This window comes from Scyliorhinus torazame, chromosome 1 (assembly GCF_047496885.1).
Source record: "Scyliorhinus torazame isolate Kashiwa2021f chromosome 1, sScyTor2.1, whole genome shotgun sequence".
Lineage (NCBI taxonomy): Eukaryota > Metazoa > Chordata > Chondrichthyes > Carcharhiniformes > Scyliorhinidae > Scyliorhinus > Scyliorhinus torazame.
Genome location: NC_092707.1, coordinates 278,704,229 through 278,726,230, shown reverse-complemented (window position 1 = coordinate 278,726,230; position 22,002 = coordinate 278,704,229). Strand labels below are relative to the sequence as shown.

The 22,002-nt window shown below is 47.8% G+C and overlaps 1 protein-coding gene across 1 annotated transcript in view; it reads left to right on the top strand.

Annotated features, from left to right (window-relative positions):
• Positions 1-22,002, top strand: part of LOC140421748 (protein sel-1 homolog 1-like) — a 126,090-nt gene that overhangs the window by 44,498 nt on the left and 59,590 nt on the right. Inside the window, exons 4-7 of the mRNA XM_072506603.1 lie at positions 9,286-9,339; positions 14,714-14,773; positions 14,880-14,961; positions 15,740-15,894. Coding sequence (XP_072362704.1) covers positions 9,286-9,339; positions 14,714-14,773; positions 14,880-14,961; positions 15,740-15,894 — 351 coding nt within the window. The remainder of the gene's footprint in view (positions 1-9,285; positions 9,340-14,713; positions 14,774-14,879; positions 14,962-15,739; positions 15,895-22,002) is intronic.

Below are 22,002 nucleotides of genomic sequence, written 5' to 3'. Positions count from 1 at the left end.
GGGGGGGGGGTGCCCCGGGGGGGGGGGTGCCCCCACGGTGGCCTGGCCCGCGATCGGGGCCCACCGATCCGCGGGCGGGCCTGTGCCGTGGGGGCACTCTTTCCCTTCCGCCTCCGCCACGGTCTCCACCATGGCGGAGGTGGAAGAGACTCCCTCCACTGCGCATGCGTGGGAAACTGTCAGCGGCCGCTGACGCTCCCGCGTATGCGCCGCCCGGAGATGTCATTTCCGCGCCAGCTGGCGGGGCAACAAAGGCCGTTTACGCCAGCTGGCGGGGCGGAAATTCCTCCGGCGTCGGCCTAGCCCCTCAATGTTGGGGCTCAGCACCCAAAGATCCGGAGCATTCCGCACCTTTGGGGCGGCGCGATGCCCGTCTGATTGGCGCCGTTTTGGGCGCCAGTCGGCGGACATCGTGCCGTTTCCGGAGAATTTCGCCCATGTTTTCAATCAGAACCTGACCCTTTGGGCTGAATTTTCCAAATAAAATGAGAAAGTGTTGCTGCAACTGTACAAGGGACTAGTGAGACCGCATTTAGAATACTGTGTACAGTTGTGGTCCCCTTATTTAAGGAATGATATATTATCATTGGAAATATTACAGAGGTGGTTTACTAGGATGCTCCCAGGTATGGAGGGACTGCCATATGAAGATACAATTGACAATTTGGGCCTGTACTCCTTGGAGTTCAGAAGAATGAGAGGTGATATGATTGAAACATATAAAATTCTTAGGGGGTTAGACAGGGTAATTGTTGGGAGGATGTTTCCACTTATGGAAGAGTGTAGGACCAGAGGGCACATTCACAGAATAAGGGGGTGCTCATTTAAAAAAGATCTGAGGACGAATTTCTTCTCTCAAAGAGTGATGAATATTTGGAATTCGTTACCCTTGGAAGCTGTGGAGGCCGAGTCCTTGAACATTTTCAAGGCTGTGATCGACTGGTTTTTAATCAGTGGGAGAGTTAATGGTTATGGAGAGAAGGCAGGAAAGTGGACTCAGTGAGTGTTAGATCAGCCATGATTTTATTAAATGGCTGAGCAGGCACTGTTGTGTTACCTGCATGGTCGATAACACGTGTTACTCAATCCTTGGTTGATGTTGAGGTCCTCTAAATCTTGTTGAAGAAGACTCGAACCCGTCCAATAACAACAAAGATTTATTGAGTAACTATAACTATAAATACATGAGTTCTTTACCTTAACATTGAAACTAGGAATTGGTTAACAAGATTTAACAATAATAACTAAACGTAACTCCACTAACTATCTTTGTGATTCTGATGTTACCCTGTTCACAGTACACCCACGAGAGAGAGAGAGACCCCGTGTGGCTGCTTTTATACCCCTGTTGGTCCAGCCCTCTCATGATCATGTGGTGCTGCTATTTACCCATCAACCCCTTGTGTGCATGCACCTACAGAGATCACTACATCTCCCCCTTTTTAATGTGTTACAGATTTTCTGTATGGTGTAACAATAATTGAACAAACATAATGAATTAAGTCAACTGGGAACTGATAAAACAAGTAATGCTGTGTACAGAATGTGATGGTAATAATGACTGTACAAAGTCAATCAACGTTTAAAAAGTCCAATCCTAACTAAAAACTTTGTGAGTCCAGACTGTATGAGTTTGATCAGGTGGGTTGATTTTGTCGCCTGTCGTTGAGGTGGCAGTGTTGATGCCATCATGTCGTTGTGACCACCGTCAGTGTTTATGTGTGTACGTGAGGACATCACGAGACATCGGAATGGCCAAATCACATTGTTGTCTGATTTATACTTTTTTTTTTAATACTTGTGGTAGCAATTCTGTGTTGCATCTTTCTTGAAAGCTGGTGTGCTGGTTTGTTGTGGAGCAAATGCGGATTCGTGAGATGTGTTGCCATGCCATGGCATGTTTGTGCTCTTGTTGCGCTCAATGTGTGTTCCATGTAGCTAATTTGAGTAATTGTCACAGTTATTGGTGTCAGTCACATTGAGCGTTTCTTTTTGAGAACTGTGAGAATGATCTGATGTTGTATTGATGTTGGTGACATCAGTCATTTGCGGTGGATTTGATTGCTCTTCTTTGCTGCCTTGGTGCTCCTCTGCTGGAGACATTTCCGGTACATTTGAATCATCTGTGATCTCTTTATGCTCCTCTACAGGAATTAAAATCTTCAAGATTTCAATTGACGTGGTCTCACTGGACCCAAGAGTAGTCCTACTCTGTGCTTCTGTACAGACGAGCTGAGATCTGTCAGTCTCACTATGATCCTGCACACTCTGTATGTCGAGTGTGATCGCTTTGTCACTGTTTTCACATACAGTGGGTAGACATTCAGTGTCTTCTTGCCGATTCACGGCTGTCGCTCCAGAGTCGTTGCTTGCGGCCACCCTGAGGCCTGTCAATGAGCTCGCTATGGAGGCCGGTATCACTCCCTCAGCAGAATCAATCTGTGCTCTCTGCGTGGCGTTGCCTTTTGCTAGGATATGTGACATGTGGTTGTCATTCATTTTGTCGACGAGCTGCCATGTCGTCATGGTACTGGGTTCTCCCACCATGAGACTTGTATGGAACTTGGCACCCATGGTGCTGCTGCAATGACCATCAGATCCGGAGAACTGATCCATGGCTGAGTGGCATTTGTCAGCGAGCAAATCATCGCTTCTTGTCAAGGATGTGTCATGGTGCTTTATTTGTCCAATGAGGAACTCATCTCCTGGGTAATCATCGTCAATGAACAAATCTTTTGCTATGGATTTGTCATTGTGCTCTTCTCTTTGGGTGTTGCAAACAGTATGTTTCAGGAGGCTGCAGAGGTAATCTTTAACTGTGGGTGGAGGCTCGGGCTTCATTTTGTCGTTCGAGGAAAAAAATCTGTGGTTTGTAGCTTATAATTTCTTATTCGCAATTTTCAGGCATTTCCCTTTTAAGTGGGCGTGGACCGGGTCCTCTGACGACATAACATTCATGACGTAACACATAGGAATCGACTGCGCATGCACTGTCCGGGTTTCCTGTACTGTGCGCTCTTTTTGCAACTGCGCATGCGCGGCTTCTCGCGCAAGTGTATTTTGACGTTTTTTATCTGTTTGAGAAGTGCGCATGTGCATACTGGCCAGGACGCTCTCGCTCAAGATGGCTGTCAAGCAAAAAGTGCTGCTGCATCGAGTAAAATCCTGCCTCTGCCTCGTGTTTTGGCGCCGTTTTTTCTTTGGATAAATTGAAGGTACTGATTTTTTTTCTGTTCATGCACTATGCACTGTTTAATCGCGATTTCTGGAGTTAGATACTGAGCGATATTCCCCCCCCACCCCACATCGGGTGGGAGAATCGCCGGGGTGCCGCGCGAATCGCGCCACGCCACCCCGACCCCTGCACGCAATTCTCCCACCCCCCCAGAAACCAGCGGCGCGCGATTCGCACCGGGCCGCTCGGAGAACCGGCGAGCAGCGATTCTCCGTCCCGGATGGGCCGAGCGGCCGCTACAACACGACAGGTTCCCGACGGCGCCGTCCACCCCTGATCGCTGCCGGCGGGAACTCTGCAGGAAGACTGGGGGGGCAGCCTGTGGGGGACGGAGGGGGGCTCCTTCACCGGGGTGGCCTCCGATGGGGTCTGGGCCGTGATCGGGGCCCACCGATCGGCGGGCCGGCTTCTCCCCCCCACCGGGCCTACCTCCTCCAGCGCGCGGCCCCAGAACACCGCCGCCATGTTGGTGAGGGGCCGGCGTGCGTAAGACGTTCCCCGCGCATGTGCAGGATGGCGCGGCCCAACTGCGCATGCGCAGGATTAGGCTGCCCCGACTGCGCATTCGCGGGTTGGTGCGGCGCCCATTTGGCGCCGCGTAAGGACGCTGGAGCGGCGTCAACCCCTCCAGCGGCGTGCTGGCCCCCTATGGGGGCCAGAATACATAGAACATAGAACGATACAGCGCAGTACAGGCCCTTCGGTCCACGATATTGCACCGAAACAAAAGCCATCTAACCAACACTATGCCATTATCATCCATATGTTTATCCAGTAAACTTTTAAATGCCCTCAATGTTGGCGAGTTCACTACTGTTGCAGGTAGGGCATTCCACAGCCTCATTACTCTTTGCGTAAAGAACCTACCTCTGACCTCTGTCCTATATCTATTACCACTCAGTTTAAAGCTATGTCCCCTCGTGCCAGCCATTTCCATCCGCGGGAGAAGGCTCTCACTGTCCACCCTATCTAACCCCCTGATCATTTTGTATGCCTCTATTAAGTCTCCTCTTAACCTTCTTCTCTCCAACGAAAACAACCTCAAGTCCATCAGCCTTTCCTCATAAGATTTTCCCTCCATGCCAGGCAACATCCTGGTAAATCTCCTCTGCACCCTCTCCAAAGCCTCCACGTCCTTCCTATAATGGGGTGACCAGAACTGTACGCAATACTCCAAATGCGGCCGTACCAGGGTTCTGTACAGCTGCAACATGACCTTCTGACTCCGGAACTCAATCCCTCTACCAATAAAGGCCAACACTCCATAGGCCTTCTTCACAACCCTATCAACCCGGGTGGCAACTTTCAGGGATCTATGTACATGGACAGCTAGATCCCTCTGCTCATCCACACTTCCAAGAACTTTACCATTAGCCAAATATTCCGCATTCCTGTTATTCCTTCCAAAGTGAATCACCTCACACTCTCTACATTAAACTCCATTTGCCACCTCTCAGCCCAGCTCTGCAGCTTATCTATCTCCCTCTGTAACCTGCTACATCCTTCCACACTATCGACAACACCACCGACTTTAGTATCGTCTGCAAATTTACTCACCCTCCCTTCTGCGCCTTCCTCTAGGTCATTGATAAAAATGACAAACAGCAACGGCCCCAGAACAGATCCTTGTGGTACTCCACTTGTAACTGAACTCCATTCTGAACATTTCCCATCAACCACCACCCTCTGTCTTCTTTCAGCTAGCCAATTTCTGATCCACATCTCTAAATCACCCTCAATCCCCAGCCTCCGTATTTTCTGCAATAGCCTACCGTGGGGAACCTTATCAAACGCTTTGCTGAAATCCATATACACCACATCAACTGCTCTACCCTCGTCTACCTGTTCGGTCACCTTCTCAAAGAACTCAATAAGGTTTGTGAGGCATGACCTACCCTTCACAAAGCCATGCTGACTATCCCTGATCATATTATTCCTATCTAGATGATTATAAATCTTGTCTCTTATAATCCCCTCCAAGACTTTACCCACTACAGACGTGAGGCTCACCGGTCTATAGTTGCCGGGGTTGTCTCTGCTCCCCTTTTTGAACAAAGGGACCACATTTGCTATCCTCCAGTCCTCTGGCACTATTCCTGTAGCCAATGATGACATAAAAATCAAAGCCAAAGGTCCAACAATCTCTTCCCTGGCCTCCCAGAGAATCCTAGGATAAATCCCATCAGGACCCGGGGACTTATCTATTTTCAGCCTGTCCAGAATTGCCAACACCTCTTCCCTACGTACCTCAATGCCATCTATTCTATTAGCCTGGGTCTCAGCATTCTCCTCCACAACATTATCTTTTTCCTGAGTGAATACTGACGAAATATATTCATTTAGTATCTCGCCTATCTCTTCAGACTCCACACACAACTTCCCATCCCTGTCCTTGACTGGTCCTACTCTTTCCCTAGTCATTCGCTTATTCCTGACATACCTATAGAAAGCTTTTGGGTTTTCCTTGATCCTACCTGCCAAATACTTCTCATGTCCCCTCCTTGCTCGTCTTAGCTCTCTCTTTAGATCCTTCCTCGCTACCTTGTAACTATCCATCGCCCCAACTGAAACTTCACACCTCATCTTCACATAGGCCTCCTTCTTCCTCTTAACAAGAGATTCCACTTCTTTGGTAAACCACGGTTCCCTCGCTCGACGCCTTCCTCCCTGCCTGACCGGTACATACTTATCAAGAACACGCAGTAGCTGATCCTTGAACAAGCTCCACTTATCCAGTGTGCCCAACACTTGCAGCCTACTTCTCCACCTTATCCCCCCCAAGTCACGTCTAATGGCATCATAATTTCCCTTCCCCCAGCTCTAACTCTTGCCCTGCGGTGTATACTTATCCCTTTCCATCATTAACGTAAACGTCACCGAATTGTGGTCACTGTCCCCAAAGTGCTCTCCTACCTCCAAATCCAACACCTGGCCTGGTTCATTACCCAAAACCAAATCCAACGTGGCCTCGCCTCTTGTTGGCCTGTCAACATATTGTTTCAGGAAACCCTCCTGCACACACTGTACAAAAAACGACCCATCTATTGTACTCGAACTATATCTTTTCCAGTCAATATTTGGAAAGTTAAAGTCTCCCACAGTAACTACCCTGTTACTTTCGCTCTTATCCAGGATCATCCTCGCAATCCTTTCCTCTACATCCCTAGAACTATTTGGAGGCCTATAGAAGACTCCCAACAGTGTGACCTCTCCTTTCATGTTTCTAACCTCAGCCCATACTACCTCGGAAGATGAGTCCCCATTTAGCATCCTCTCCGCCACCGTAATACTGCTCTTGACTAGCAGTGCCACACCTCCCCCTCTTTTGCCTCCTTCTCTGAGCTTACTAAAACACCTAAACCCCGGAACCTGCAACATCCATTCCTGTCCCTGCTCTATCCATGTCTCCGAAATGGCCACAACATCGAAGTCCCAGGTACCAACCCATGCTGCCAGTTCCCCTACGTTGTGCCCGGGCCCTGTTCGCGCCGTCGTGAAACGCGGCGGCGTTCACGACGGTGCGAACACTTGGCCTCCATGTCGGAGAATCTTCACACTGTTGTTGTGAAAGATTTTTTGTTAAATTTTTATCAGATAGTCCATAAATTAATTGATCTATTACCGTAGCATCTCTGAAATCAGCATAATTACAGCCTTGTGCTAGTACCTGGAGGTCTGCAATAAAATCAGTGATTGACTCTCCAAATCTCTGGCACCTATTACGAAATTTAAGTCTTTCCAGCGTCTTACCAGACTGATTTTACAGTGTTCTTAAAATTTAGCGATAACTACTTTAAATTTAGTTTTGTCTTCACCTTCCAAGAAATTGAATTAATTATATATCTCCATGGCCTGTTTCCCTGTCGCAGATAAGAGGTAGGCTATTTTTTTAGAATCTGGCACTGCGATTATGTCCTTAATTTCCAGAAATAGATTAAAGTGTTGAAGGAAAATTATCCAATTATACTGGAGAGTACCAGAGGTTCTGAGGAGTTCTGGAGCTGGAAGTGAGTCCATCTTACCATTTTTTTCTTTCCCGAGAGGTCCGACTGCTGCGATGCCTTCCGTGGTCAAATATCTATCCGAATTTCTTTTCTTTTTCTTGTCTGTCGAACCTAATCTAGCTAGTTTCTGTTTTTGTTGTTAAGGTCAACACTCTTTGGTACCATGTTGTGTTACCTGCGTGGTCGATAACACGTGTTACTCAATCCTTGGTTGATGGTGAGGTCCTCTGAATCTTGTTGAAGAAGACTTGAACTCTCCCAGTAACAATAAAGATTTATTGAGTAACTATAACTATAAATGCATGAGTTCTTTACCTTAACATGGAAACTAGGAATTGGTTAACAAGATTTAACAATAATAACTAAATGTAACTCCACTAACTTTCTATGTGATTCTGATGTTACCCTGTTCACAGTACACCCACGTGAGAGAGAGAGAGTTTCCGTGTGGCTGCTTTTATACCCCTGTTGGTCCAGACCTCTAGTGATCATGCGGTGCTGCTATTTACCCGTTAACCCCTTCTGTGCATGCACCTACAGAGATTACTACAGGCACAAAGGGCTGTTTGAGAAAACCTGTAACAAGATATTGTCAATAATGGCCTCCTCCTGTTCCTATTTCTTATGGTCTTCTCTGTTTGATAAAACATATAGTTGGTAATTTATGTTGGCCTGCCAAAACGGAACGATCTTTTGAAGGACATACCATCATACCATTATTGACAATATCTTGGTACAGGCTTTCTCAAACAGTGCTGAGGAAAATAGTTTGATTAGGAAAACAGATGTTGCATCATAGTGTTGCTCCATTTTAAAAATTACTATATAAAATATTTGGTCAGTTTAAATCAGAAGAGTAAGGGTATTCCTGAAAATTTAAGGTTGAGATTTAAATTGATCTTGCCTTTATGGAGCTTTTCCAATATTTAACCTGGTGAATCAAATGACTTTAATATATCCCTCCCTCATTTGAAAAACTATTGTCTGCTTCAAGCATCGATATGTGTACAGTATTTCCAACCAAGAAGACCGACAGTTGACAAGTCATATTCAGCAACCAACTGCTAGATGGTATTCAAGCAGAGTAAGGACATGTTGAGTTGTCTTTCAATATTATTTCTTTCCTTCTCCCCAGAAGAGAATGATTTACCTTCATTCAACAAGAACAACGTGTCTTTACACAGCATATTTAACATAATAAAATGTTCCAAGTTGTTTTACAGGGACATTATAAAACAAAACATAACATTAAGCCACGTAAGGAGATATTAGGGCAGATGGTCAAAAGCTTAGTCAAAGAGGAATGTTTTAAGGAATATCTTGAAGGAGGAAAAAGAGGTGGAGAGATTGAGGGAGGGAATCCCAGAGCTTAAGGCCCAATCAGCTGAAGGTACAGACACCAATGGCAAAGCGACTAAAATCGAGGATGCTGAAAAGGCCAGAATTGAGGAGTGCAAAGGTCTCCTAACAACTCTGGTTGAGAATGGTGTGGGAGTCGTAATCCCCCAAGCCCATATGCCACATCAATGCATTAGATTGTTCATAAACAATACCTTTTTATCATTAAAAAATTGTGATATAGATAATGGCAATATTCTCTGGCCTCCCCATGGTGTGTTTCTCGGTAGTGGGAGGCGGCTCACCGTTGGCCAGCGGCCTAATCTTCTGGTCCCTCCACTGTCAATGGAATTTCCCATTGAATCCACCCCAAAGTGCCAGGAACCCTGTGGTGGGGTACGCCATCAGTGGGACGGGACGACCCTGCCAGTGCGAACAGCCAAAGATGTCTAATGTTTTGAAGAAATATTTCAGCATGCTAATGTTTTTTTTTTTAAATTACATTTGATTGATCTGTTTCTTATTGTTTGTTATCAAATTAGCATTTTTCAATAAACTAGACTAATATTTTTCACGTGGTTCATAGGTTGTTAAATTAATATCACATTAGTATTCAACCTCTTCAAGATATGCTTCACGTGGAATAATGTGTGTCTACGGTCTGTGAATATTTTTAATGATTTTAAACATGTATTTTTTTAATGCTAGGCATTAGGATTCATGCATGCCACCGGTATTGGTGTGGGTTTTAACCAACCTAAGGTGAGAAAATGTAGGTCGTGTCATTTTATACAGTAATTAGATCTAAAGGCTGGCCAATTCATTCTACTGCTGGTGAGTTGGCTCAGGATAATGTGATGCTGCAAAACCTTCAATGTATTAAGAACAAATAGTGAGTGTGGTGGATTAGTTGAGAATATTACAATTCATTTAACTATTGCTCCTAATATTCTTCTATCCAATAAGATCCAACTTGACAGCCTTTGTTGAATCCTGTATTGGAATTGCTGTTTTTTATTTCTAACATAGAGATTGGACGCAGCAGCTATTGTTCTGGTTGGAGAATATATTGTGTGTTCTGGTTTCAGAAACCTTGAGCAATATGCATGTTTTGCATAAAGAATCAAATTGTTGTCTATCAGAGGTTGAGGTTGTACAAGCCAACCACACACCCACCAATCTTGTAACACTGAGTTTGACTTCTGGGACTTTGCAGTAATACTTTTGACAGGACTAATAATCACAAGGTAGGCCACACAACCTTATCTCACACTGTCACACAGATTCATAAATGACTAGTGAAAGTTTAAGTATCAAACATTTTTTTCAAATTCAAAATTAACTATTAAAAGAGTACATTCTGGAATTTGTCATTGTGGTACATTTTGGACTGAAAGGCATAGGCAGGTGAGTATTCCTTCAAATAATTTCAGGGAGCTAGAAAAATCAAGTGAAGAATTAATGCAGTAGCATTCTCTGAAATACCATACCAAAGAATGGCATGTGCAGTGCAAAGAAACAGGCACAGATAAACACTATCAACATATGGTCCAGGATCTCGTATTGGGAGCAAGAAAAGAAATACTTCATTTCCAGACACACAATTGCTCAAAGTGCATACCAGGCAAGAAGGTACTTTTAAAGTGTTGTCACTATTGTAATGGAGGAAACATGGCAGCTAATTTGCACAGACAACATTGTGAAAATGACTTGATAATCTGATTTTGGATGTTAATTGAAGGAATTGGTCAGTGGGCAAGAAGCAGAAGACAGTGGATTGCACCACTGGGCTCTCCGTATATTTTTTTGGCACCAGTTGCAACGCTGTTGTCACCATAACCCGCAGGCTGGACCCTCTACGGGATTCTTCCTCCATCCATTCTGCCCTCTCTTCTTCCCACCACCTCACTTTCTTCATGTTCGCCACCCAATAATAATGCAGCAGGTTTGGCAATGCCTCTGTAACAGGGTTCTCATGACACTTGGTACCTTCACTGCCCACACAAACTCTAAGATAATCATATCCAGCCTCCGGAAAAAGGCTTTGGTACAAAAATCGGAAGCGTCCGGAATATGAATAGAAACCTTGGCAGGACATTCATCTTCACCACTTGGACCCTCCCTGCCAGAGTCAGATGCAACATGTCCCACCTCTTCAGATCCTACCTAACCTCCTCCACCAGCTTTGTTAAATTCCATTTATGCAGTGTCACCCACTCTCCCGTTACCTGAATCCCCAGATATCTAAATCTTCCTCTGGCTACTTTAAATGGTAACCCCTATCTCATTCACCGGGAACACTTTCATTTTCCCTATGTTCAACTTGTATCTTGAGAACACCCCGAATTTCCCTAGTAGGCACATAATCCTTCCCATGCTCTCCAGCAGGTCCGACAAGTACAGTAACAGGTCATCCGCATATAGCGACACCCGATGCTCCCTGCTCCCCCTCGTAATCCCTTGCCACTCTACCAACCCCCTAAGGGCCATGCCAGAGGCTCTATAGCTTGCGCGAACAGCAGTGGCGACAGCAGGCACCCCTGCCTTGTTCCCCTGTGTAACCCAAAGTTTTGTGAGCCCATATCGTTGCACTTGTTAGTGGTGCCACATATAACAGGCGCACCCATGCCACAAACTTCGGCCCAAAACTGAACTTTCCCAGAACCTGAAATAAATACAGCCACTCCACCCGGTCAAATGCCTTCTCCGCATCAATGGACACCACTCTCTCCACTACCCGACCTCTCGACGGAGTGATGATCACATTTAACAACCTCCTTGTATTACTGGCGAGCTGTCTGCCCTTTACGAAGCCTGTCTGGTCCTCTGTGACCACCCCTGGGGCACAACCTTCCATCCTCCCTGCCACCAGTTTAACCAGCACTTTTACATCTTGTTTAACAATGATATGAACCTGTGCGAACCACTCTCTAAAGGTTCCTTCCCCTTCTTTGATATCAATGTCATCATTGTCTGTGCCATTGTCTTCGGCAGCTCCTCCTTCTCCAACGCCTCACTAAACGCTCTCAACAGATGTGGTGCCAGGTCCGTTGCAAACTCCTTATAAAATTCCGCCGGGTAACCATCGGGCCCCGGGGCCTTTCCTGACTTCATACCCCTTATATTTTCCAATACCTCCCTCAGCCCCAAAGCCTCCTCTAGCGCCTGCCTCTTTTCTTCCTCCAACTGCAGAAACTCCAGCCCATCCAAAAACCACCACATGTCCCCTTTTTCACTCCCCAGATCCGCTCTGTGCAGGTCCTTATAGTATTCCCAAAACATCTCATCCTCCCCGGCTCCATCACCACCTCCCCTGTCTCTGTCCATACCCTCACTATTTCCCTGGGTGCCGCCTGCCTCCGTAGTTGACATGCTAGCATTCGACTTGCCTTCTCCCTGTACTCGTACTGCACCCCCTTGCCCAAACCAGCTGCCCCACCGCCCTCCCCATCGTCAACCTAATTGCCCCTGCAACATTTCCCTTCTTGCCAATTCCTCCGTGGTGGGCACTCTCAAATACACCCTATCTACTTTGGCTATTTTGTTCATTAAGCACCCATACTCCCCCCCTCTTTTTCTTATCCTCATGTGCCTTGAACGAGATAATCTCCCTTTGAACCACCATTTTCAGTGCCTCCCAAAATGTGACCGCCGACACCTTCCCGTTCTGGTTCAACTCTACGTAGTCTTTAATCACCGACCGCACCTTATCACAGAACCCTCAGTCAGTTAACAACCCCAATCAAGCCTCCATCCAGGCCTCTGCTCACGTCCCAATCTAAGCCGAATCTCAAGCATGGTCCCAAAATTACAATCCCCGCCTACTCTGCCCCCTCCATCCCTACCAACACTTCCCGGATCACCACAATAAAGTCAATTCTGGAGTACACCCTGTAGACTTGTGAGAAAAAGGAGTACTCCCTTTCCCCTTGGTTCTCAAAGCTCCACCATACCCATCTTTTCCATGAACCCTCCCAGCTCCTTTGCCCTTCCTATCCTTCCCAATGACCTGGGGCTCGACCTATCCACCCTTGGCTCTAGAACACAATTAAAATCTTCTCCCATGATCAACTAGTGCGTGGCCAAGTCCATGATCGCTGCCAGCAACCCCCTCATAAACTCTGCATCATCCCAAATCGGTGCATATACATTCACCAACACCACCAGCACCCCCTCCAAAACCCCGCTCACCATCGCATATCTCCCGCCCGGGTCCCTCACTTCCTTTGCACTCACAAATCCCGTCTTCTTGCTCATCAAGGTTGTCACCGCCCCCCCTCCCCCCCACGGCTTTGAGTCAAACCCCGAGAGGAATCCTGATCCACCAATCCCTTTCTCAACCTAACTTGGTCCTTCACACAGAGGTCCGTCTCCTGCAGAAAGACCATCTCTGCCTTTAAACTCGTGAGGTGCATGAAAACCTGAGATTTTCTCACCGTTCCATTGAGCCCTCGCATGTTCCATGTTATCAGCCTTAACAAGAGCATTCAACTCCATTCCCCTCTACCTCCGTCATCCTCCACTTTCGGATCTGCCACTTCTAATTTCGCCCTGTACCGGGCCCATCCAAGATGGCTCCCTTCGTCGTCCCTGATCATGCTTCTTCTCCACCCCTGCCACATCGCACCATCCCTCGCATCTATCTCCCCCACCTCGCATCCGTTCACCAGCATTACCTGTGAGCGTGGCAACTCCTGCCAAAGGTTCCAGCTACTGACCCTCCCCACCCCTCCCCCACCCTCACCTCTTTGTTCTGTGCAAAAGGCTCCCTGCAAACCTCCCCCTCCCCCACCCAAACAAAGACACATCTCAGACCACAGTCACCTCTCCCAAAGCCACCCTCCCCCTTACAAATCTTTCACCCCATTGTCGAAAACCCTGCACCTGGGACAAAAAGAAGAAAAAACCTCCCTCCAACCCGCACTCTATCCGTAGCTTCCATTACTCCAAAGTGCCAGCACCTCCATCTCCCAATAAAGTTCAGTTCTCCCCCAGTTTCTGCTCCTTGATAAAGTCATTGGCCGCTTCTGGGGTCTCAAAATAATATTCCCGGCCCTCATAAGTCACCCGCAGTTTCGCCGGGTAGAGCACCACAAACCTAAGCACCTGTTGAACACAGCAGCCATTTTGCCAGGTCAGCTCCAATGTCCGTGTATATTCTGACCTTGTTCCCCTCCCATTCGAAGTTCCACTTCTCCCTGGCCCACTGCAGGATCTTCTCTTTTTCCACAAACTTGTGGAGCCTTTTGATCACCACCCATTGCGGCTTCCCAGCTCTTGGCTTCTGCCTCAGAGAACTGTGCACTCTATCCACCTCAGGGGCCTTGTCCAGCACCCCGTCCACCAACCAGCCCAGCAGCATCCTCGAAACGTACCTAGTGGCTCTTGTGCCTTCCACTCCTTCAGGCAGGCCGACCATGCGCAGGTTCTGCCTTCTCGACCTATTCTCTTGCTCTTCCACCTTTGATCTCAGCATCTTGCAAAGGTCTCTGAAGAGCCCCACCTCCACCTCCAATGCCACCACCTGATTGCTATGTTCCAACATCACCCTCTCCTTCTCTCGGATCTGCGACCCCTGTGCCTCCAAACACTTTCCGACCCTTTCCATCGCATCCTTCAGGGGTGCCACAGCCCCTTCGATGACCTTCAATCTGTCCTCCTGCACCTCTTTCCTTTGCTGACGGCACTCTTCCCTGGTGAAAGCCATTAATTGTTCCACCTGGGGCCTTCCAACCTATACTGATCCTTCCCCCTCCGTCATCTTTCCAATAGCTGCTGCGCCACAGATCTCTTCCAACTCCTTGGCCAGGTCTTTCACCTTCTCCTGGGTTTGGTCACCAGCAGACATGCCACACTCCGGGGTGGGAGGGGGGGGGGGCTCTCCTCCAATCTTCAGTTACATTTTTCTGTCAATGTTACTCCTGCTTTCGAGTAAAAAGAGCTCTTTTTTATGCCTTCAGGCAGGAGCTGCCCTGTGTGCTACCACTATAGGTGCTATCGGAAGTCTTCCTTAACCTATTTTTGTGAATCTCACTGTGTCATACTAAGTGCAATATAATTATTTTGTTAACATTGAGGCTAGATAGTCGGTTCATATTTTGTATGAAGAAGAATCTTTGCTGTAAATATTTTTCAGGCACTGGTGTATTATACATTTGCTGCATTGGGTGGAAACTTTGTCGCACATATGATTTTGGTAGGTGCATTAATTGTATAATTTACATTTGTGTAGTTGCATTGAATCATCAATACCTACTAATTTTTAAGCACATAGTTGAATATAATGATTTCTCTTTCAACAGGGCTACAGGTATCTTAATGGTATTAATCTGCCACAGCACTGTGAGGCAGCTCTCGTTCATTACCGAACTGCAGCAAAATACGGTAATCATCTTTGAATCTGAATAGGAAAAATGTTGGTTGCCCTTCAAGAAGCAGAAGTTATCTATCCAAAATTTCCTTTGTTGAATTAAATTTAAGAATGCTACAATAATCTGGGAATTTGCCTTTCAGTGTTCCAGATGTTTCAAAAATAGATTGTATTTATTGTTATGACATGTCACCTGGCACAGTTAGTAATGGGTGGGATGTCACCCACTCACATCTCTATAGGAAAGAAAGAGATGAAGAACTGAAAAAGTACTTTGTCAAAGAATAACAAACTTCGCTCCGCATATTATGGGAAGAGATTACAGAAATTGGGCGGGGCAAAGCCTTGGAGTCATTTGAAAACAAAGGACAATAATTTTAAATTCAAGGCATAGCCAAACTGGGAGCTAATGTAGGTCAAAAAGCTCAAGATGAACTGGACTTTTTGCAAATTAGGACACAGGCAGCAGGATGGTCATACACACTTGTGTATTCTTTTAATTATTGCTTTGAAGTACATGAGGTGAGCTGAACATGAATTCAAGTGCTCTCTTATTGACTTCAGTCCTAAATCTCACACCTAATAATTTCTTGATATTGGCTTTCTTGCTGTATAAATTTGTGATTACCGATACAAATTAAAATTTGCAGCCTTCAGTTTGGTCATTTTTTAATTTTAAAATGAATCATGCAAACGCTTTAGCTTTCCGATATCTTTTAGTACATCTTGTAGATTAGCAAACGGGATGCCATCTCATAAATTAGTTAATTCTTGTTTCTTACACACAAACAGTGGCAGATAATGTTGCCCTCAGTGGAGAAATTCTAACTGAAAAGGTTAGATTGACAGAAAGGGCTGAAAATCTTAGCTCCAATGGTGAAGTAATGCATTTCGATCTGTATCAGTACTACCAGTTTATAGCAGAGAAAGGAGATCTTCAGTCGCAGGTATGAAACCGCACCTCTTTTCTGTTAATTTTAATTTTAAAAAAACAATTTGTTACTTTGTTAAGTAGATGCTATCTTACATATTGAATAGTTAATTTCAAATCTTGCCGATTTAAACTATTTTCTGATTATTTAAGTTTGTATTGAGACTTACCTGAAAAGACTCCCAACAGACGTTGGAAGTTTTCATTCCTATTTCTGTTTTTCCATATTAAACTTTTGTTGTAACCCCTTTACTATTTTCATAAAATACTTACAGCACAGAAGACCATTTGGCCCATCATGTCCATGTCAACTCTCTTGAGAGCAACTCATAGTCAGTCCCAATCCCCTTAAGAAAGTTTAGATGTCAATAATGGCCAACCCTCTTAATTCAATTTGCTTATATTTGAATTACATCAATTAATAGTGCATGCGTGGTACCGTGACCCGTTTAAGAGGTTGATCCTTCGCGGGCCACGTGAGACTCCTGGAGCCTATGGAGACGGAATGCACTGCCTCGACGCTTCGCCTCGCACTACAACATTGGTGATGAGAATAAATCAATCCAGTTGCAGGAAAGTTGTTGAAATTGAAAGGGGATAGAGTGACCTCTGAAAATTGGTCCTGAAAAGGTAAAAGATTGACTGCAGTCGAATAGCAAAGCCACTACTCTGGAAAATTGATCCATTTGATCTGGAGGTTGAAAATTGGAGCCATTATGATAAAAGGCTTCGATGATTTTTCACTGTCAAAGAAATCACGGCAGAAGACAAACAGAAAGTAATATTACTCACCATTTGTGGCCCACAAACATATCACCTCGTGTGAATCCAAAAATAAGAACATAAGAAATAGGAGCAGAATTATCTGCCCCTCGTGCCTGCTCCGCCATTCAATAAGATCATGGCTGATCTTTTTGTGGACTCAGTTCCACTTACCTGCCCGCTGACCGTAACCTTTTATTCCTTTACTGTTCAAAATCTTTAAAACATTTCACGAGGTAGCCTCAACTGTTTCACTGGGCAGGGAATTCCACAGATTCATGATCCTTTGGGTGAAGAGGTTCCTCCTCAACTCATTCCTAAATCTGCTTCCCCTTATTTTGAGGCCATGCCCCCCTAGTTCTAGTTTCACCCGCCAGTGGAAACAACGTCCCTGTTTCTATCCCATATATTCCCTTCATAATTTTATTTGTTTCTGTAAGATCCCCGCTCATTCTTCTAAATTCCAATGAGTATAGTCCCAGTCTACTTAATCTAGCCTCATAAACTAATGCTGTCAACTCCGGAATCAACCGAATGAATCTCCTCTGCACCTCCTACAGTGCCAGTACATCCTTTCTTCAGTAAGGAGATCAAAACTGTACATAGTTGTGGTAGTACCAGGTATTGCGGTACCTGAGAGGCTGATGACCATTGGTTAGACCCAGGAGTCTATCATTGGCTGTATTACGTAGCTCCGCCCTGAAGGCGGAGTATAAGAGATGGTGCCGTCCCAGTAGCCTTCACCTTCTGTATCGAAGCTGCTGGGGAACAGGTTCGAGTAGATTAAAGCCTTCAGTTATGAAATCACTTTGTCTTGAGTGTAATTGATTGCGCATCAATTTAATCTACTAGACTTAAGCTGGAAGGATGGATCTCCGAATCAAACCGGAGTGCCTTCAACTCAGCCCCCACGCGGAGAACTTAGCTGCAATTTTTAAACACTGGCTGGTGTGCTTTAAAGGCTACCTCGAGACGGCCGGAGGCACCCCCACAGAAGGACAGAAAATGCATCTCCTGCGCTCAAGGGTCAGCCCTGGGATCTACCCCCTTATCGAGGAGGCGGCGAACTATGATGCCGCGATCGAACTGCTAGAAGGACATTATATCCGCCTGTAAATCAGGTCTACGCTCGTCACCTGCTTGCGACTAGACGGCAAAGCCCCGAGGAATCGTTGGAAGATTTCTACCGGGCGCTACTGGTGCTGGGCCGAAACTGTGGCTGCCCGCAAGTTTCGGGGAGCGAGCACACGGAACTTTTAATCAGGGATGCTTTCGTAGCAGGTATGAGCTCCCCAGATATCCGCCGAAGACTCCTAGAAAGGGACATTCTCGGACTTAGAGAGGCACGGGCCCTGGCAGGGTCCATGGACGTTGCCGACAGAAACGCGCAGTCCTATGCGCCCGACCGCGCGGCGGCCCCCTGGGCTGCGTGGCACCCTGCAGCGGCAGCCCCACAGACCTTCCCCCTGATCCCGCAGGCCTGCGCTACGAGACGGCCCGCTAACGCCGCCGGGCCCCGCTGTTTCTTCTGCAGGCAGGCGAATCATCCCCGCCCGCGTTGCCCGGCCCGCACCGCCACCTGCAAAGGGTGCGGCAAGAAGGGACGCTTTGTGGGGGTCCGCGCCGTGGCCGCGGTCTGCAGCGACTATGGACCGCCGTGGCAACCCCCCTTCAGGCCCCGACCGACCAGCGCTCACCGCCACCCCCCTATCCTAGGGCCACGTGCGACCCACGGGCATGGCCATCTTGCCCCCCGGACTCCACGCTGGACGGGTGGGTGCCGCCATTTTGTCCATCGCTGCCGCCATCTTGTTCATCCCCGGATACCATGTGCGACCCATGGGTGACGCCATCTTGGATGGGGCCCCAGGCCCCCAGCACGGCCGACTACACGCTGCCCGATCAGAACTCGCAATTGCTTCATCTGGTCTGGGTGACACTGGACCAAAGTCGACCCCATACACTCGCAACAGCTACAACAACGGTCTTCATCAACGGCCACGAGACGTCTTGCCTGATTGACTCTGGGAGCACGGAAAGCTTTGTTCACCCCGACATAGTAAGGCGCTGTTCACTTGTAACCCACCCTGTAAATCAAAGGATCTCCCTGGCCTCCGGGTCACACTCGGTGGAGATAAAGGGGTTCTGCCTAGCGAACCTCACTGTCCAAGGCAGGAAATTCGACAATTTCCGCCTGTATGTCGTGCCGCACCTCTGCGCGGCTACCCTCCTGGGGCTGGACTTCCAATGCCATTTGCATAGCCTGACCTTTAAATTCGGCGGCCCTATACCTCCCCTTACTGTCTGCGGCCTCGCGACCCTTCAGGTCGATCCGCCTTCCCTGTTTGCGAACCTCACCCCGGATTGCAAACCCGCCGCCACCAGGAGCAGGCGGTACAATGCCCAGGACCGGACCTTCATCAGGTCAGAGGTCCAAAGGCTGCTGGGGGAATGGGGTCATCGAAGCAAGCAACAGTCCCTGGAGAGCTCAAGTAGTGGTGGTAAAGACCGGGGAAAAGCATAAGATGGTCATTGACTACAGCCAGATCATCAACAGGTTTACGCAGCTGGACGCGTACCCTCTTCCCCGTATAGCCGACCTGATAAACAGGATTGCACAATACAAGGTCTTCTCCACGGTGGATCTCAAGTCCGCCTACCACCAGCTACGCCTCCATAATAGTGACCGCAAGTACACTGCCTTCGAAGCAGATGGGCGGCTCTATCACTTTTTAAGAGTTCCCTTTGGTGTCACTAATGGGGTCTCGGTCTTCCAGCGAGAGATGGACCGAATGGTTGACCGGTACGGCTTATGCGCAATGTTCCCGTATCTGGATAACGTCACCATCTGCGGCCATGACCAGCAGGACCACGACACCAACCTCTGCAAATTTCTCCAGACCGCGAAAATCCTTAATCTGACATACAATAAGGATAAATGCGTGTTTAGCACCGACCATCTAGCCATCCTAGGCTACGTAGTGTGAAGTGGAGTTATAGGCTCCGACCCTGAGCGCATGCGCCCCCTTATGGAGTTCCCCCTCCCTCACTGCCCCAAGTCCCTGAAGCGCTGCCTCGGGTTCTTCAGCTATTATGCACTGTGGGTCCCCAACTACGCAGACAAAGCCCGACCCCTAATCCAGTCCACAACCTTCCCCCTGTCGACGGAGTCCCGCTAGGCCTTCAGCCGCATCAAAGCAGACATTGCAAAGGCCACGATGCGCGCCATCGACGAGTCCCTCCCCTTCCAGGTCAAGAGCGATGCGTCCGACGTAGCTCTGGCAGCCACCCTCAAGCAAGCGGGCAGGCCCGTGGCTTTCTTCTCCCGTACCCTCCATGCTTCTGAAATTCGTCATTCCTCGGTCGAAAAAGAGGCACAAGCCATAGTAAAAGCTGCGAGACATTGGAGGCATTACCTAGCCGGCAGGAGATTCATTCTCCTCACGGACCAACGGTCGGTTGCTTTCATGTTCGAAAATGCACAGCGGGGCAAGATTAAAAACGACAAGATCTTGCGGTGGAGGATAGAACTCTCCACCTTCAACTACGAGATCTTGTACCGTCCGGGGAAGCTAAACGAGCCTCCTGATGCCCTGTCCCGCGGCACTTGTGCCACTGCACAAGTGGACCGCCTCCGATCCCTCCACGAAGACCTCTGCCACCCGGGGGTCACTCGCTTTTTCCATTTTGTCAAGACCCGCAACCCTCCCTACTCCATCGAGGAGGTCAGGTCAGTCACCAGGGACTGCCAAATCTGCGCAGAGTGCAAACCGCACTTCTATCGGCCAGATAGAAGCACCTGATAAAGGCTTCCCATCCCTTTGAACGCCTCAGCATGGATTTCAAAGGCCCTCTCCCCTCCACCGACCGCAACACGTATTTCCTGAACGTGATTGACGAGTACTCCCGGTTTCCTTTCGGCATCCCCTGCCCAGACATGACCACAACCACCGTCATCAAGGCCCTCCAGGATATCTTTGTGGTAATACCAGGTATTGCAGTACCTGAGAGGTGGATGACCATTGGCTAGACCTAGGAGTCTACCATTGGCTAATGTGCATAGCTCCGCCCTGAGAGGCGGAGTATAAGAACCAATGCCGTCCCAGCAGCCTTCACTTTCTGTATCGAAGCTGCTGGGAACAGTTCTAGCTGATTAAAGCCTATTAGTTATGACTCACCTTGTCTCGAGAGTAATTGATCGCGCATCAATCTTTACACTGTTCGGTTTCCCCGCGTACATACACAGTGATAGGGGGTCCTCCTTTATGAGCGACGAACTGCGTCAATTCCTGCTCAGGAAGGGCATCGCCTCGAGCAGGACGACCAGTTACAACCCCCGGGGAAACGGGCAGGTAGAGAGGGAGAACGGAACGGTCTGGAGGACTGTTCTCCTGGCCCTACGGTCCAAGGATCTCCCAGTCTCCCACTGGCAAGAAGTCCTCCCGATGGCCCTCCACGCCATCTGGTCGCTGCTCTGTACAACCACAAATCAGACACCTCATGAACGTCTCCCAGGAAGTCCTCCTCCGGGACCTCGCTCCCAACCTGGCTAGCGACAACCGGACCCATCCTGCTTCGGCAGCACGTGCGGACGCACAAGTCGGACCCGTTGGTCGGGAAGGTCCACCTGCTGCACGCTAACCCCCAGTACGCCTACGTGGCGTTCCCTGACGGCATGCAAGATACAGTCTCCCTTCGGGACCTGGCGCCCGCCGGAACCCCACGCGCACCCGAACCATGAAGGTGGGGTATAAGAGATGGTGCCATCCCAGCAGCCTTCACTTTCTGTATCGAAGCTGCTGGGAAACAGGTTCTAGTAGATTAAAACCTTCAGTTATGAAATCACTTCGTCTTGAGTGTAATTGATTGCGCATCAATAGTACTCCAGGTGTAGCCTCACCAGCACCCTATACAGCTGCAACATAACCACTCTGCTTTTAAACTCCATCCCTCTAGCAATGAAGGACAACATTCCATTTGTCTTCTTTATTTAAAAATATTTTTTATTCTCCTTTTTCACATTTTCTCCCAATTTTACACCCACCAACAACAAACAATAATCAGTAACAAATATGTCAATCCCCATATCAATAACAACGATCCCATCCTCCCCCCAAACCCCAAACATTAGCCCGCAAGTTCACATAAACAAATGACAAAAAGGAATCAGGAATCACCCATAGTCACCATCAACACACACCGCATCCCACCCACCCACCCCCAACTAATGTTCGATGTTATCCAGTTCTTGAAAGTGCATGATGAATAATGCCCATGAATTGTAGAACCCCTCCATCCTTCCCCTCAGTTCAAACTTAACCTTCTCAAGAGTCAAGAATTCCAACAAGTCCCCCCGCCACGC